This window comes from Rutilus rutilus (assembly GCF_951802725.1).
Source record: "Rutilus rutilus genome assembly, chromosome: 19".
NCBI classification, from domain to species: Eukaryota; Metazoa; Chordata; class Actinopteri; order Cypriniformes; family Leuciscidae; genus Rutilus; species Rutilus rutilus.
Window position 1 is genome coordinate 24,853,302 of NC_140232.1, and position 14,089 is coordinate 24,867,390.

Here is a 14,089-nt window from a genome sequence, read left to right on the forward strand (position 1 = left end):
GGTTAGTTCGTTGCAATTATGGATAATTTATAGTTATTACTTTAGTAACTACATATAACATATACATATTCAACATTGGCACTGTAAAAAAAGTGTTAGCGAAAAATTAGGTTACACTTTATTTTAAGGTGATGTAGTTACATTGTACTTACTCAAATAAGTACTTAGTAATATTAATTAACATGTACTTTAGGGTTAGGGTTTGGTTTAGTTACTTGTAATTATGCATAATTTACTATCATTACTATAGTGTACATAACGTGTAACTATGTCACCTTAAAATAAAGTGTTACCAAAAACCAGCAAAAAATGTAATACATAATATTCAGAGATGAATATTTGATTTTGAACCACAGAATTCAATTGGATAACACTTTATTTTACAGTGTTACACATGTTAAATGTAGTTACTGTATTAATAACTATACATTACGCATAATTACATGCAATTAACCCTAAGCCAAACCCTCATCCTAATCCTAACCATATAGTAAGTACATGTAGTTAATTATTATTACTCAGTACTTAAATGTATAATTAAACTGTAATACTGACACCTTAAAATAAAGTGTAACCAATTTTTACTGAATTTGTAACTGAAATAGTTAATTACACTATTATGATGGTGACTAATAGCAATTAAATGAAGTATAGTATGTAAAAAGTACCAGTGACTTGATACTAGTCACTACTAGCATTAATACTGTATTAGTATCTCTAAATTAATAGTTGCTAGTTAAATTGAAAAAGATACTAGTCACTATAGTGGATTATTTACCAATACTTAAAAAGCATTAGTGACATAAATGCAGATGCAACTTTTAAAATACACTTAAGAGACACAAATTCTTCACTACTTTGCCCATCACTATTCTGATCTGGCAACTTCCTTCCACAAAGCACCGTGTCTGTCTTTGTTCTAGACAGAGGAAATGTGTATGCACTGAACTGATGAGGAACAGCACCACACACACATGCTGTGCGCTGCAGCCCAAACTAAAACTGACCTTGTAGCAAATGATCACGCTTTTGCTCCACAATGCTGACACACTGAAACAGAGATGCTCCGCTGGGGAAAGCCTCACTGTCAGTGTCACGTACAATAAACTGCCTAGTGCTGGACGCCTATTATGTTGCATTCCCGGGAAAACGTTTCAGCAGCATAACCAATAACTTCACTTACTGTGAAAAGAGACGTAAAAAGTATGTTACCTTGTTGTGGTTTCAGTAAAAACAGTGAGGCTCATTTTCATCGCCGGTAGTTGATCCGACCGTGGCGCGTTCAATGTGTAACAAGGTTTGAACGAACAGTTGACAGTGTTAGAAAAGCCCCGCCTCTTTGTGTTCCTATTGGTTCACGTTTCCTGTCACTCAAGCGTCACCGGAGCAAAGCTGTGTAGGCATGGCAACTGCATTACCGATACCGCTTTTGTTAGCCAATAGAGTATGGTTCAATTTCAAGACGCAACGCCCACTTCTCATGGACAAGAGTCATTGGATAAAGTGTTTGTCAATCAAAGTAAGGCTTTACTAAAGGCGGGAACCCTTGAGTTCGATTATTATAATGTATGCAAATGTATTTCTTCACCGAAATGCATCATGACAAACCACTGTTCAAATCTCCACAAAAATGCAAAATCGTCTATGTGTGCATCACATTTTTTCCAGACAACTATGATTTATGCATGTGTATAGGGGTGGAAAAGAAAGAAAGAAAAAAAATATATAAAAAGTAGTACAGAATAGTACTGTAATAGTAGATCATTTTTAAAAGTAGTACAGAATTTCAACACAAAAGCATAAATATCAAGTTTTGTTGATAAAAAAAAATAAAAAATGTCACATTCAGTTCTATTTGATGCCCTACTTATTTTTTTTTTACTAAATCAACTCCAACATACAATAACCTGATTAACAATGACCTGATTATGCTGATTTAGGTCATTTTACAGAAGTCCAGCCTCTGCATGATTAAAAAACAATATCTACTTGCATGTTAAAAATCACCAAAATCAGAATTAACACCACAGATAGACCACATGGCAATTACTCAGTTTGTTTATAGAAGCCAATCAGTCCCACAGTAAAGTTTGCTCAAGTTCAAGGATGCACAAATGGTACAATATTTAGTCAAAACACGGCATTACAAATGTTATTCTACAGAAATGTGATTCTTAGAAACAGAAGGGGAAGATCTGCGCTGCCCAGAGGGATGCGGGACTGGGTCAGAAGGAGGAAGGAGAAGCTCAGGAGTGGGTGTATTGTAGTCTGGGTGGCTCTTGCTTCGGTGAGCTGTGACATTGTCTCTCTTTTCAAAGCGACGACCGCAGATCTCACAGGGGAACTGATAGGTGCTCTCAGCATTATGCTTCCGCATATGCCAATTCAGAGAGGCTTTCTGTCGACAGGTAAAGCCACACACCTCACACCTGAGAAAGAGAGAAGGGGTGAGTTATATTCGGAGCTGAAAACTGTAGTAGCAAAGCCTTGAGCAGTTGTTGTGCTAAATATTGATGGAATGTTCATGCAAAAATTAGTTTGGGAGGTACGCAAGCTTTGGTATAAACAAAGGGCCTGGTGCACGTGTGTGTGGTGAAACTCATACTGCAGTGGTTTCTCTCCGGTGTGTATCCTGCGGTGGATGATCAGGTTACTGCTGGTTCGGAACGCCCGGGCACAGAACTCACAGATATAGTCTCTCTGATCTCACAGGCACAAAGAATCATATAGAGAGAACCATGTTACTAACCACAACATGAAAAACATCACTCATCCTTAATGCTTACTGTACTTGTCCAGTGGTTCTTAAGTGGGTTTGCTTCTGGACATAGATTTAACATTGGAAAACAATATTTTTTAGCATACAAAGTAAACAAAACTTTCACTATAATTACACTAAAATGTATTATTATTCATTTTACATTGATTAAATATCATACGGTATGAAAGTAATTTCAGCATCCAATAATTCAAAGCACACACAATGTGGTTGACACAAACCATGTTTATACTCACTCCAAGTTACTTCGGCTGTCTGGATTGAATTTTCTTTAACTTTCTGTAATTGTTCATGGTTTTAAAGTGTCTTAAACTACTATGTACTAACCTTTAAAATAATAATTTGATACAATGCACTTATTGTATACATACACGGTTTTACATTGTATATATTTAAATGATACCTGCATGTAATTACTTTTTGTAATTGCATTTACAAGTTCATGTTGACCCAACTCCTACCCCTTAAACCCAAACATGCCACCAAACCTGTCCCTACCCTTACCCGTGTTCCATCTCAATAGCAGTAAACATGAATTATTTGATACAATGTACTTATTGTGTTCCAATAAGTATATTGTACCAAATAATTAATTTTTGACATAAGTACATAATAGCATATATAATAGACAGACACAATAAAAAGTGGGAACTTTTTTTTCAAGGATTTTTTTAACCTTGTCCATTTTTGCATCTACTTAATTTGGATTCTACATGACTTCAATGAAATGTAGATGAATTTGCACCAAAATACAGTAGACTAGACTTTGATAAGACACCCAGCATTTGACATCAACAATGAAAGATTTGGGAAGGTTTTTCTTCTTTTAAAAGTTGATAAACCTATTTTATTCCATTCCTACCAATGCACAACTATATTGTTACTTGCACAGCTTTATGGTTATTTGCATTTAGCATTGTTGTTTACCTGCTGTCAAAACAGACCTGCAACCCACAAGCCAATAACCACTGAATTAGAATAATCTAATTACCATGCTATTTATATACAGTATACATATATACATACACACACACACATTATATATATATATATATATATATATATATATATATATATATATATATATATATATATATATATATATATATATATATATACACACAGTGCAATGCATAAGTTAATACACCCATGCTAAAGTTGACTAAAAAGAGGAATAAAAAATCATATTTTGGAAATTGAACTTAATGCCTTAATTAAAATTTTTTGGAAGAATCCAACCTTTAAAGACACCAATTTTCTTTGTGAATGAATAATGTATCGTAAATAAATAAATGTTCTTCCTTAAAATACATGGTGCATAAGTGAGTACACCCCTATGTTAAATTCCCATAGAGGCAGGCAGATTTTTATTTTTAAGTATTTAAAAAAAAATTTTTTTAGGATACTATGCATCCTGATAAAGTTCCCTTGGCCTTTGGAATTAAAATAGCCCCACATCATCACATAGCCTTCACCATACCTAGAGATTGGCATGGGGTACTTTCCATAAGATCATCTCTCAATGCAAATCAAACCAGCTATTAGGCTAACTGAAATAAAACCATGCCAATCTCTAGGTATGGTGAATGCTATGTGATGATGTGGGGCTATTTTAATTCCAAAGGCCAAGGGAACTTTATCAGGATGCATAGTATCCTAAAAAATAAATTAAAAAAATACTTGAAAATATAAATCTGCCTGCCTCTATGGGAATTTAACATAGGGGTGTACACACTTATGCACCATGTATTTTAAGGAAGAACATTTATTTATTTACGATACATTATTCATTCACAAAGAAAATTGGTGTCCTTAAAGGTTGGATTTTTCCTAATTTTTTAAATTAAGGCATTAAGTTCAATTTCCAAAATATGATTTTTTATTCCTCTTTTTAGTCAACTTTAGCATGGGTGTATTAACTTATGCATTGCACTGTATATATATATATATATATATATGAAGAGTTCAGATGCAAAAGCCTCTAAGTGCCATCTGAAATTTTCTTCTAGAATGATCATTTTTATCAAGCTTGCATATTTATGTTCAGTTATTTTACTTAAATGGCAATGAGAATTACCTATGAATTGTCATTAAAGTGAAATTACTGAGCTTAAATATACAAGCTTGATAAAAATGATCATTTTAGAAGAAAATTTCAGATGGCATTTAGAGGCTTTTGCATCTGAAGTCTTCATATATATATACATATATATAATATACTGTATTTAAATAACATGGTAATTAGATTCTTCTAATCCAGTGGTAATCCACATACATACATACATACATACATATACACATACACATACACATACACATACACATACATACATGTATATAGTGTATACATATGTATATAGTGCCTGTACAAAACTACACTGGATTACATCTATCACATAAATCATTCAAATGGACTGAATACTCACTACTGTGCAACTTCTCATGTTCCTTCAGATGCTTCTTGAAGTTGAATGACTTGCTGCAGGGGGGGTGCGAGCAGGTGAAGGTCTTCTGCTGGAGATGCTGGTACTTGACATGATGCTGAGGAGAGGAACAGATTGTGAGATGCTTTGCCATTCTGTCTCAGTGTTGATGCTTTTCCATAAAACCTTGCAATCAACGTAATTCTGTTTTAAATAAAGTTTATTTTCTAGCAGTCAGATCATTGCAGAACAATGGGAAATGTTTTAGTCTAGTAAAGACTAATGAATGTGTCATGGACAGTCAATACTGACTCAGCACTCACATTGAGATATTGTCGACTAGAGAAAATCTTATCGCAGCCTTGAAACTCACAAGGCAAAATCACTTTGGATGTTGATTTTCTGTAAACACAGAGATCAGTATCATGTAATTTGATGTCAACATATAATACAATAGGACATCATAAGGCATTCAAAATAAAACCATGAAAATATCACCAAATAAATAAATAACTGTTCTAATATTTCATACTTATATAACTATACATCACTTTTATAGAAATGTAAAATACTGTAAATATTTTATAAACAATATTTACATTGGTAAAATGAAAAAACAAACCGTTTTCTCTTGCCACCAATCTGGGACACATCATCTTTCAAAGACTGTGGACTGGAGAGAAAATGGTAAAGAACTTTTAAGATTTTATTCAACTTGTTAGAAATCCTAAAATATGAAAATATTAAAAATATGTGCAGTTAGAAAAAATCACCTGTTATTTTTAAGTGTTCCTGCCTTTTTGTTGGTGGTGTGTTTCTCAGTAGGATCTGCTCTACTCTGGATCCCTCTGTTGGTTAAATTCAGCACTGCAACTTCCCCATTGCTAGGAGACAGAGACTTGGCTTAACGTATGTCTAATTGATTCATTAAAAGAGTAGATGAATAGAGGAAATACCGATCAGGAGGGCTTTGGTTTTCAATGCAGACCCTGGCAGGATCATCTTCAGTCATCTCATCACTGTCTGCTGAAGACCTGACAATCAGAAAAAGATTGAGGAGACATTATTAAACTAAATATTATAAAACCAGCTAAACATTCAAATATGCAAAAATATATACCTATGTTCTGAATGCGAAAAGTCAGCTGCCACATTATTTCCTTTCTGCGTCTCAGAAGTCTCAGTCACTGTAACACCTTAACACATGGTTCTAGTTATTTCTTAAAAAACTAAAACAGCATCTTTATTTGAGAAAAATCCTTAAAAACAAAGTCACCTGCATTCTTGTTGTCTCCGAACGTTTGAGACCTTGTATTGTTTTTCTGTTCAGTGTCATTTGTGGTAACTTCAGCGTTTTCTCGTAGTTGCCGTCTGGTTTTTAATCTAGTCATTATCACCTCTTGTCTTTCTATCTCTGCGTCAGGATCCTTCAGCCACCTCCTGCCTCGTTGTTTGAGTCTCTTTGGGCAGGCTGCAGTTATTTCACCTTCGTTTTTAGATGTCATTGCCTTCTCCATCTTAATAGGAGACCACAAAAAGTGATGTCCGTCTTCACAGGTGTACTTGAGACACACGTCCACCTCACAGTCCTTGGAATCAGTTTCAGCTTCTCTTCTCCCTGTTGCATGAGCACTCTGATCTTGAACTGTTGGTTTTGTGACAGGCCGAGAATGCAGGACAGGGGGGAAAAGGCACATCCGCCCATGGTTGTGGACCAGCAGGATAAGTTCCTGCAAAGATTCCTCGGTAGTTGATAGGGTACTTTTGATCTCTCCTTTCCCATCACCTAAAGAAACCATAGTGACATGTTAAACTAATGTAGACATACATATACATATACATACATATATATATATATATATATATATATATATATATATAGAGAGAGAGAGAGAGAGAGAGAGAGAGAGAGAGAGAGAGAAATAGAAAGAGAGAAACCAAATGCAAAAGTGACAAATAGATTTCATGATTCTCAGATTAACAAGGCCAAAAACATTGCAAAAATTATTTTCTTAAGGCCTGTTCACTCCAAAGTTGATAACTATAAGGATAACTATAAAGTTGTAATTATTTTTCTAATTCTATATGAATAGGGAAGTCCACACCACAGCTATAACGATAACAATATCGTTAAAATCACTTTCAGAGCGATCATTGTGGTAATCTTTAAATTATCTCATAATTATCATTTTGTGGATGAACTATTCCTTTAACTGTGGTTTACCTGAGCACTTGATGCAAACTCTTGAAATGTAGCTGCAAAACAGGAAGCAGACGTCATCATCAGTTACACCACATATTATCTCTAATGCTTCACACCACCAAAAGACTTGACTGTCAGCCAAACTATAATATGTTTCGAACTCCATAAACCACAAGTTCATCTTTGTTTTTCTGCCTATACTTCATTTTAAGCTCACTCATAATTCCTGTCTTTCCCCTGTATGATCTGGAACAGGATCACAACAAATGGAAAAAATGTGAAGTCTTTACAAAGCCAGAATCAACAACTGCAGATGTGATTTAACTGAAATTCTAGAGCGCACATCCAACGAACTGTCATCTAGTGTGGGTCTAAGGGTAACTGTATCTCTCTCACTGTATTATACCTCTGCAGCAGATGCTGAGCGAGCTCTGAGTGAAGAGAAAAGCCCAGTTTCTCTTTGAGATGACTCCAGCTCTGCAGACACGAGCCCAGACGCACGCGAGACTTACTCCTGCGGGCATCCAACTCCCTGCGCCGCTGACTGCGAGGAGTATCGCTAGAGGACGACATCACACGGACAGGTGTCACACAAACACTGGAAAAAAAAAAAGAGAGAAACACTTTCTTCTTTTTTTTTGCTGTTGCTGTACAAAAAAGTGGAATAAAATCATCAGGGGGGGGAAAAATCGTTTTAAAAGTTTCAGTCTAAGTCTAAAATAAGTCTAACGTTATATTCTGTAGGCTACTCTTTTCATGGAAAGTGCCACCAGCAGTTCTCAGGCCTCATTTTAAATATATGCGCATAATATGTCTTACACAGTGTAGGTCTATATTAAGGTACAACAACAAAGTCATAACATAAGTAAACAGACCACTGGAAACCTCTGGCATACCTTAAAAAAGACCCTGCGCGATAGTGTTCTTGGGGCCCACTCGCTCGAACTGTTGCCCTTTTAAGGAGGAACCGCTCAGTCAATCAACAGACTATCGCTTAACTCAGTGTAAAGACAGAGCATGGAATTTATCTCGCGACGAAAGAGATGCTACTTAAAAATAATGAATATCATCTGAATTAATCTGCTTAATACGATTATTTCAAGAATGTCGTCAGTTCTAGAGCATTATGTCAGGCGAGATGCAGAAAGAGAAACCGAATAGGAAGTTTCCTGTCCCAGAATTCTTCACGGCATTGCTAGGATCTATGGGAAATGTAGTCTGAGAATAATCACCGTGATGTTATAATTTTACATGATCAGAACAGTGTTTTATGTGTTAAAAGACTTGGCCTATAAGTAATTTCTACAAAAAAAATAATAATAATTAATAGAATGTTTTTATATGCATAACCACAATGGGTACCAAAGTGCTGTAGCCTACATGAGTTTATTATGTGTACAGTACACTTCTTAAGCAAGTTACCTTGTTATGTATACACTGTGTTTCAAAACTTTGTACACTTTTCATTTTACACATTTACCTTAATTTTTAACCATTGGTAAAACATTTTCAATAATGTTCTAAAACATAGTCTAATTACACTGGTTTTGTAACACCACTACTTTTATTAGGCTACTATATGTATTATACAGCTAATAGCCTACTACTACTAATACAAAATATATATAGGCTACTGTATATATATATTAAAGTAAAATCATCTCACTTTTATGCGGCAACGAGAACACAAAAAGGAAGCAACATAAGTTTCACAAGTGAGACTGAGCTCAACCCACAGCTGCATGTATCAGATCAACCCACCACACATGCTCACTAGGAACACACAACGTGCGCTGCTTACCTCTCATCTCAAGCCCCAGACCACCATGGATGAACTCGGTGAGTTGTTCGACCTTCTGTGCCCTTCTAATACTAAAGTCTTAATCAGCATAGTCTCTATAGATGTACAGATCTGCTGTTTACATTGAATAATATGCAAGATGTTAATCATTTGAACAAAATAAGGATTATAAAAATGGCAAACATTGCAATCCACAAGACAAAACAATAACTGAATTTACACAAATGAACTGAAAAAAATAAAAAAATAACTGAATTTACACAAAAATTACACATTTCAAAAGTTTACCACCTTAATACTGTGTGATGTCGGTGATCATTGACTGTTTTTCTGTGTCCCTATTTTGTCTTGAGCAGTTAAATTGCCCTATGTTCTTCAGAAAAATCCTCAAAGGCCTGCATTCTTTGCTTTTCCAGCATCTTCTGAATCTGCATAATTGAACCCTTTCGAACAGTGACTGTATAATTTTGAGATCCAGTTTTTCACGCTGAGGACGATTGAGGGACTCATAAACAATTATTACAAAAGGTGAAAACATTCACTGATGCTCAAGAAGGAGACACAATGCATTAAGAGCTGGGGATGTACACTTTTGCACAGGATGTTGATGTGTATTTGTATTTTTCTGCCCTTCAGAAGCTACATGTGCATAAGATATTTACATGTTTCCCAGAAGACAAAATAAGTACAATTTACCCTAATCATCCAATTCAAAAAAATGATTTTGCATTGTGTTGCCTCCTTGAGCATCAGTGAATGTTTTCACCTTTTTTTGGAATAGTTGTGTATATTTATATCTATTTAAACCAGGCCATTCTGGGAGAGAGTGAGAAATGTCATTCGGAAAAAAAACCAATATATATGTATACTGTACATAAATATTCTTTACTGGCAGCATTTGGGTATACTGAGGATTTATAATTTAGTGTTCCCTCCCTGTGAGAAGTAATGAGTGTTGTGAAGTCCTGTCATTATTAGGAATACAGTTATGCTCTTGCTTGCATTTTTCTTGGTATTCTTACAGAAGTTAGTCAGACCTCCCATTTCTATAATAAGTGACATTTTCTATGTCAGCAAAAAACTGTTGCAAAAGTTTGAAATTCATGTGGGGTTTTTTTTTAATGTTTTGTGCTCTACATCCGTTGCGATGACAGTGATGTGCCTTTTCACTTCCTCAGGAAATGACACAAATTGCTAACGCTTCACCTTTAGTTTTACACCTAACCATGATTGCTACAGTGCAGTCGTTTTTTTCTCAGTGTGTGAAAGTTTGAGTTCAGTGTCACTGATTTCAGTGTCACTGCATGATTTTCATGTGATTTTGATATTGCAGACATGCTTCTAGAGCAGTTGGCTCAGAACTCCACCCAGACTTCAAATGTTCCTGCACCCATTCCACCCAAAACTCTCTCACTGAAAGCTTCCGTTAAAAGCAACAACACAACTCAGCTTGAACAAGTAATTACATTTCATGAAGACCAATTCATTTTCATTTTCAAGTTGTACTGAAACAAGAATTTTGAAGTTTCGAAAACATTCAAAAACATACATTTAAAAGTTTGGTGTCAGTAAGATTAGTCTCTTATGCTCACCAAGACTACATTTATTTGATCAAAAATACAGTAAAAACAGTAATATTATGAAATATTATTATAAATTTAATTTATTCCTGTGATGGCAAAGCTGAGTTTTCAGCGTCATTTCTTATGTCACGTGATCCTTCAGAAATCATTCTAATATGTTGATGTGGTGCTCAAGTAAGATTTCTTATTATTTTCAATGTTGAAAACAGTTAAATGTAAATGGTTTTTATTTCCCTCAGGATTCTTTGATGAACAGAAAGTTCAATCATTGATCTTTGATCAATTCAATGCATCCTTGCAAAATAAAAGTATGACTATTATTTTGAAATAAAATCTTACTGACCACTAAATTTTAAACAGTATAGTGTAGTTATTTGTCTGCAATAGCTAATAAATATATGAAGAGTTCAGATGCAAAAGCCTGTAGCCTTTTATCAAGAGCTTGATAAAAATGATTATTCTAGAAGAAAATTTCAGATGGCACTTAGAGGCTTTTGCATCTGAACTCTTCATATATTTAGGCCCAAACTGATTCATTCGAATGCTTTTTTCCTATCGTCACAGACTGAATCCTCAGGTCTTGTTGCTGGTCCAGGAAAGACATTTGATAATGCCTACAGGTACATCCATCTTTTTGCAAAATGTGGAGTACAAATATCTGTTGTATGTATCTTATTTGTGAGATCATATTCTGGCATGCATGGTGTCCTTTGAGGTTCAGCTGTTCACTAAGAACAGTAATCTTTTTGTAGCATGCTTCCAGCCCCTGTGGAGGCAGGAGTGATGAGTCCCGGCACAGCTACACGAGAGCTAGACTCCATCATGAATGAGCTGCTAGGACTGGGTCTGGAGGTGAGGGAAACATGAGGCTGACATCAGTTGACATTTTCATGCATCAACTACTTGCATTGTACCGCCATTGCACATAATGAGTAGTACCAGAAGAGGGCAGTATAAGCATATTAACGCTCCTAATTCATGCCTACGGAAATCAATTAAAAACATCATGCTTTGAAATGGACCACATATGCTTTATTTTGTAGGTTTCAGAACCAGTTCCTACATCAAGCCCCCCTCCAGTGGCTCGCAAGTCAGTAAAGGACAAAAAAACTGAGGAAACTAAAGAAAGTGATAGTGGAAGTCAGGAAGAGGATAAGAAACCACATCCTCCACTGTCAAATAAAGTATCCAAGAGTGTGGATGCTATAGACGACTTGCTGGGCTCTCTCAGCTCGGACATGGAGAAAATGGGGGTCCGCACAGCTGCCAAAGGCCATTGTGCTTCTTGTGGCAAGTGTATAGCTGGGAAGGTACTAGCAACAGACAACAGATTTGTTATTATAATGTCTTGTTCTCTGCAAATCACTGGTGAGTTTTCTGAATTAACAAATTTGTCATCGTCTCTCACAATTTTACTGTCTATGTTCTTCTGCCCATGCAGATGATCACAGCTTTGGGCCAGGTGTGGCACCCAGAACACTTTGCGTGTACCACATGCAGGGAAGAACTCGGCACCAGTGGTTTCTTTGAGAGAGACGGCAAGCCATACTGTGAAAAAGACTACCAAAACCTCTTCTCCCCTCGCTGCGCTTACTGCAAGGGTCCTATTATACAGGTGACCTGCCATATCTGTGTGTATTTACCCTATGAATGCTCAGAGTTAGAGTTTTCTCAGGCATTTTAAATGAACATTGCATTTGCATTGCATTCTATAGAGTATTCTCTTTATTTTTGGCTCTAGATTATATACATATATAAATATTATTGCATACTGTATAATACAACTATATATATATATATGTATAACTAATTAGAATTAATTCTTAAATTGTAAATATGAATTAAATACAATTATTATTAAATACGTAAAAATGTAATTTACAAAAAAAATACAAATACAAATATAAAATGTAATATTTAAAATATATCATATAAAATGTAATATATATATATATATATTATAATTATTATATATAGTATACATTTATTTAGATTATATTTTAAATATTACATTTTAAAGTTATGTATATCTATAAATTATATTTTAATTTATTTAAAATTCGTATATACAAATATTTGGATTGACATTTTCAACTCTTTCACTTCACAAACAAATGAACTTATTCCAGCCAATGAAGCAGGTGGTAAATGAGTGTGTTTTGCACAGAACATTCTAACAGCGATGGATCAAACATGGCATCCGGAACATTTTTTCTGCTCCCACTGTGGGGATCTATTTGGACCTGATGGTGAGACAACTGGAAATTCACCAATTTAGCAGACCAGCAGATCTGGTCATCATTTGAAAAATGATCTTTTGTACTTAATAAATTTGTCTTTGTCTGCAGGGTTTATGGAGAGAGATGGTAAACCATTTTGCCCTAGGGATTTCTACCGCCTCTTTGCACCCAAATGCTCCGGCTGTGGAGAGCCAGTGAAGGATAACTATCTGTCCGCAGCCAATGGAACCTGGCACCCCGACTGCTTTGTATGTGCGGTGAGTGAATTAGTGGCGTTGAAGACTGGAATGCAATACAGTCGTGTGACTTACTCCTTATTATTAAGGAATATGGAGTCAGTCAGTCTGTGCTATTGTGGTGAGCTTCATAGGTGAATTCTTCACCTGCTCAATCATTCTTCTTCATTATAGTTATCTTTAATACCCTCTTTCTGCATCTCTCTCCAGGACTGTCTGAAGCCTTTTACAGACGGTTGCTTTCTTGAGTTGAACGGTCGGCCTCTCTGTTCCCTGCACTATCACTCTAGACAGGGCACTCTGTGTGGGACCTGCGGAGAGCCCATCTCAGGTCGCTGCATCTCTGCTCTGGACCGCAAGTTTCACCCCGACCACTTTGTGTGTGCGTTCTGCCTTCGACAGCTGAGTCAGGGGGTGTTTAAGGAGCAGGGAGGGAAGCCATATTGTTCAGTATGCCACACAAAACTCTTTGTGTGAAAGAGGTGACTTTCCTCTAGGAAAATTAAAGTTAAAACTTTTTGACTCTAAGGCCCTCCATTGTCCAACACAAGATTTAAAAAAGTTTTGTATCTTGTATTCTGCTGTATAAAAAAGCTACTTGTTTTTGAACGTTTTTTTTTTTTTTATAAGCACAAACAGGGAGTACTGATATATTAAATTAATTAACCAGGATTCATTTTATTTTTTAATCTAAACGTTTGAAGACCTGTAATTTCTTCAACAATAATTAGTGAGGAAAAAATATGATTTCAGTTGACATTTTACTTTTTAGTCCTAGTTTTTTTAGGATTTAAATTTAGATTATTTTAATAATTTATCAATAA

The 14,089-nt window shown here is 35.4% G+C and overlaps 3 protein-coding genes across 3 annotated transcripts in view; 1 reads left to right on the top strand and 2 right to left on the bottom strand.

The window, feature by feature from the left end:
• Positions 1 to 1,309, bottom strand: part of fcho1 (FCH and mu domain containing endocytic adaptor 1) — a 46,080-nt gene extending 44,771 nt beyond the window's left edge. Inside the window, exon 1 of the mRNA XM_084390205.1 lies at positions 1,213 to 1,309. The gene's annotated coding sequence lies outside the window, so the exon portion shown is untranslated. The remainder of the gene's footprint in view (positions 1 to 1,212) is intronic.
• A 206-nt stretch (positions 1,310 to 1,515) lies between these two features.
• Positions 1,516 to 8,602, bottom strand: znf692 (zinc finger protein 692). The gene is made up of 12 exons (XM_084390217.1): positions 8,302 to 8,602; positions 7,812 to 8,003; positions 7,427 to 7,458; positions 6,479 to 6,988; positions 6,323 to 6,398; positions 6,159 to 6,236; positions 5,976 to 6,086; positions 5,825 to 5,875; positions 5,526 to 5,604; positions 5,206 to 5,320; positions 2,606 to 2,705; positions 1,516 to 2,429 (listed from the first exon to the last, which is right to left on the bottom strand). Exons 2-12 carry the CDS (start codon positions 7,976 to 7,978, stop codon positions 2,153 to 2,155), a joined length of 1,596 nt encoding a protein of 531 aa, XP_084246343.1. The 5' UTR covers positions 7,979 to 8,003; positions 8,302 to 8,602; the 3' UTR covers positions 1,516 to 2,152.
• A 486-nt stretch (positions 8,603 to 9,088) lies between these two features.
• Positions 9,089 to 13,886, top strand: lpxn (leupaxin). Its single transcript, XM_084390224.1, has 9 exons — positions 9,089 to 9,244; positions 10,540 to 10,664; positions 11,354 to 11,409; positions 11,542 to 11,641; positions 11,833 to 12,099; positions 12,231 to 12,404; positions 12,957 to 13,038; positions 13,138 to 13,286; positions 13,476 to 13,886. The coding sequence occupies exons 1-9, from the start codon at positions 9,148 to 9,150 to the stop codon at positions 13,740 to 13,742; spliced, it is 1,317 nt and encodes a 438-aa protein (XP_084246350.1). The 5' UTR covers positions 9,089 to 9,147; the 3' UTR covers positions 13,743 to 13,886.
• Positions 13,887 to 14,089: the final 203 nt, after the last annotated feature.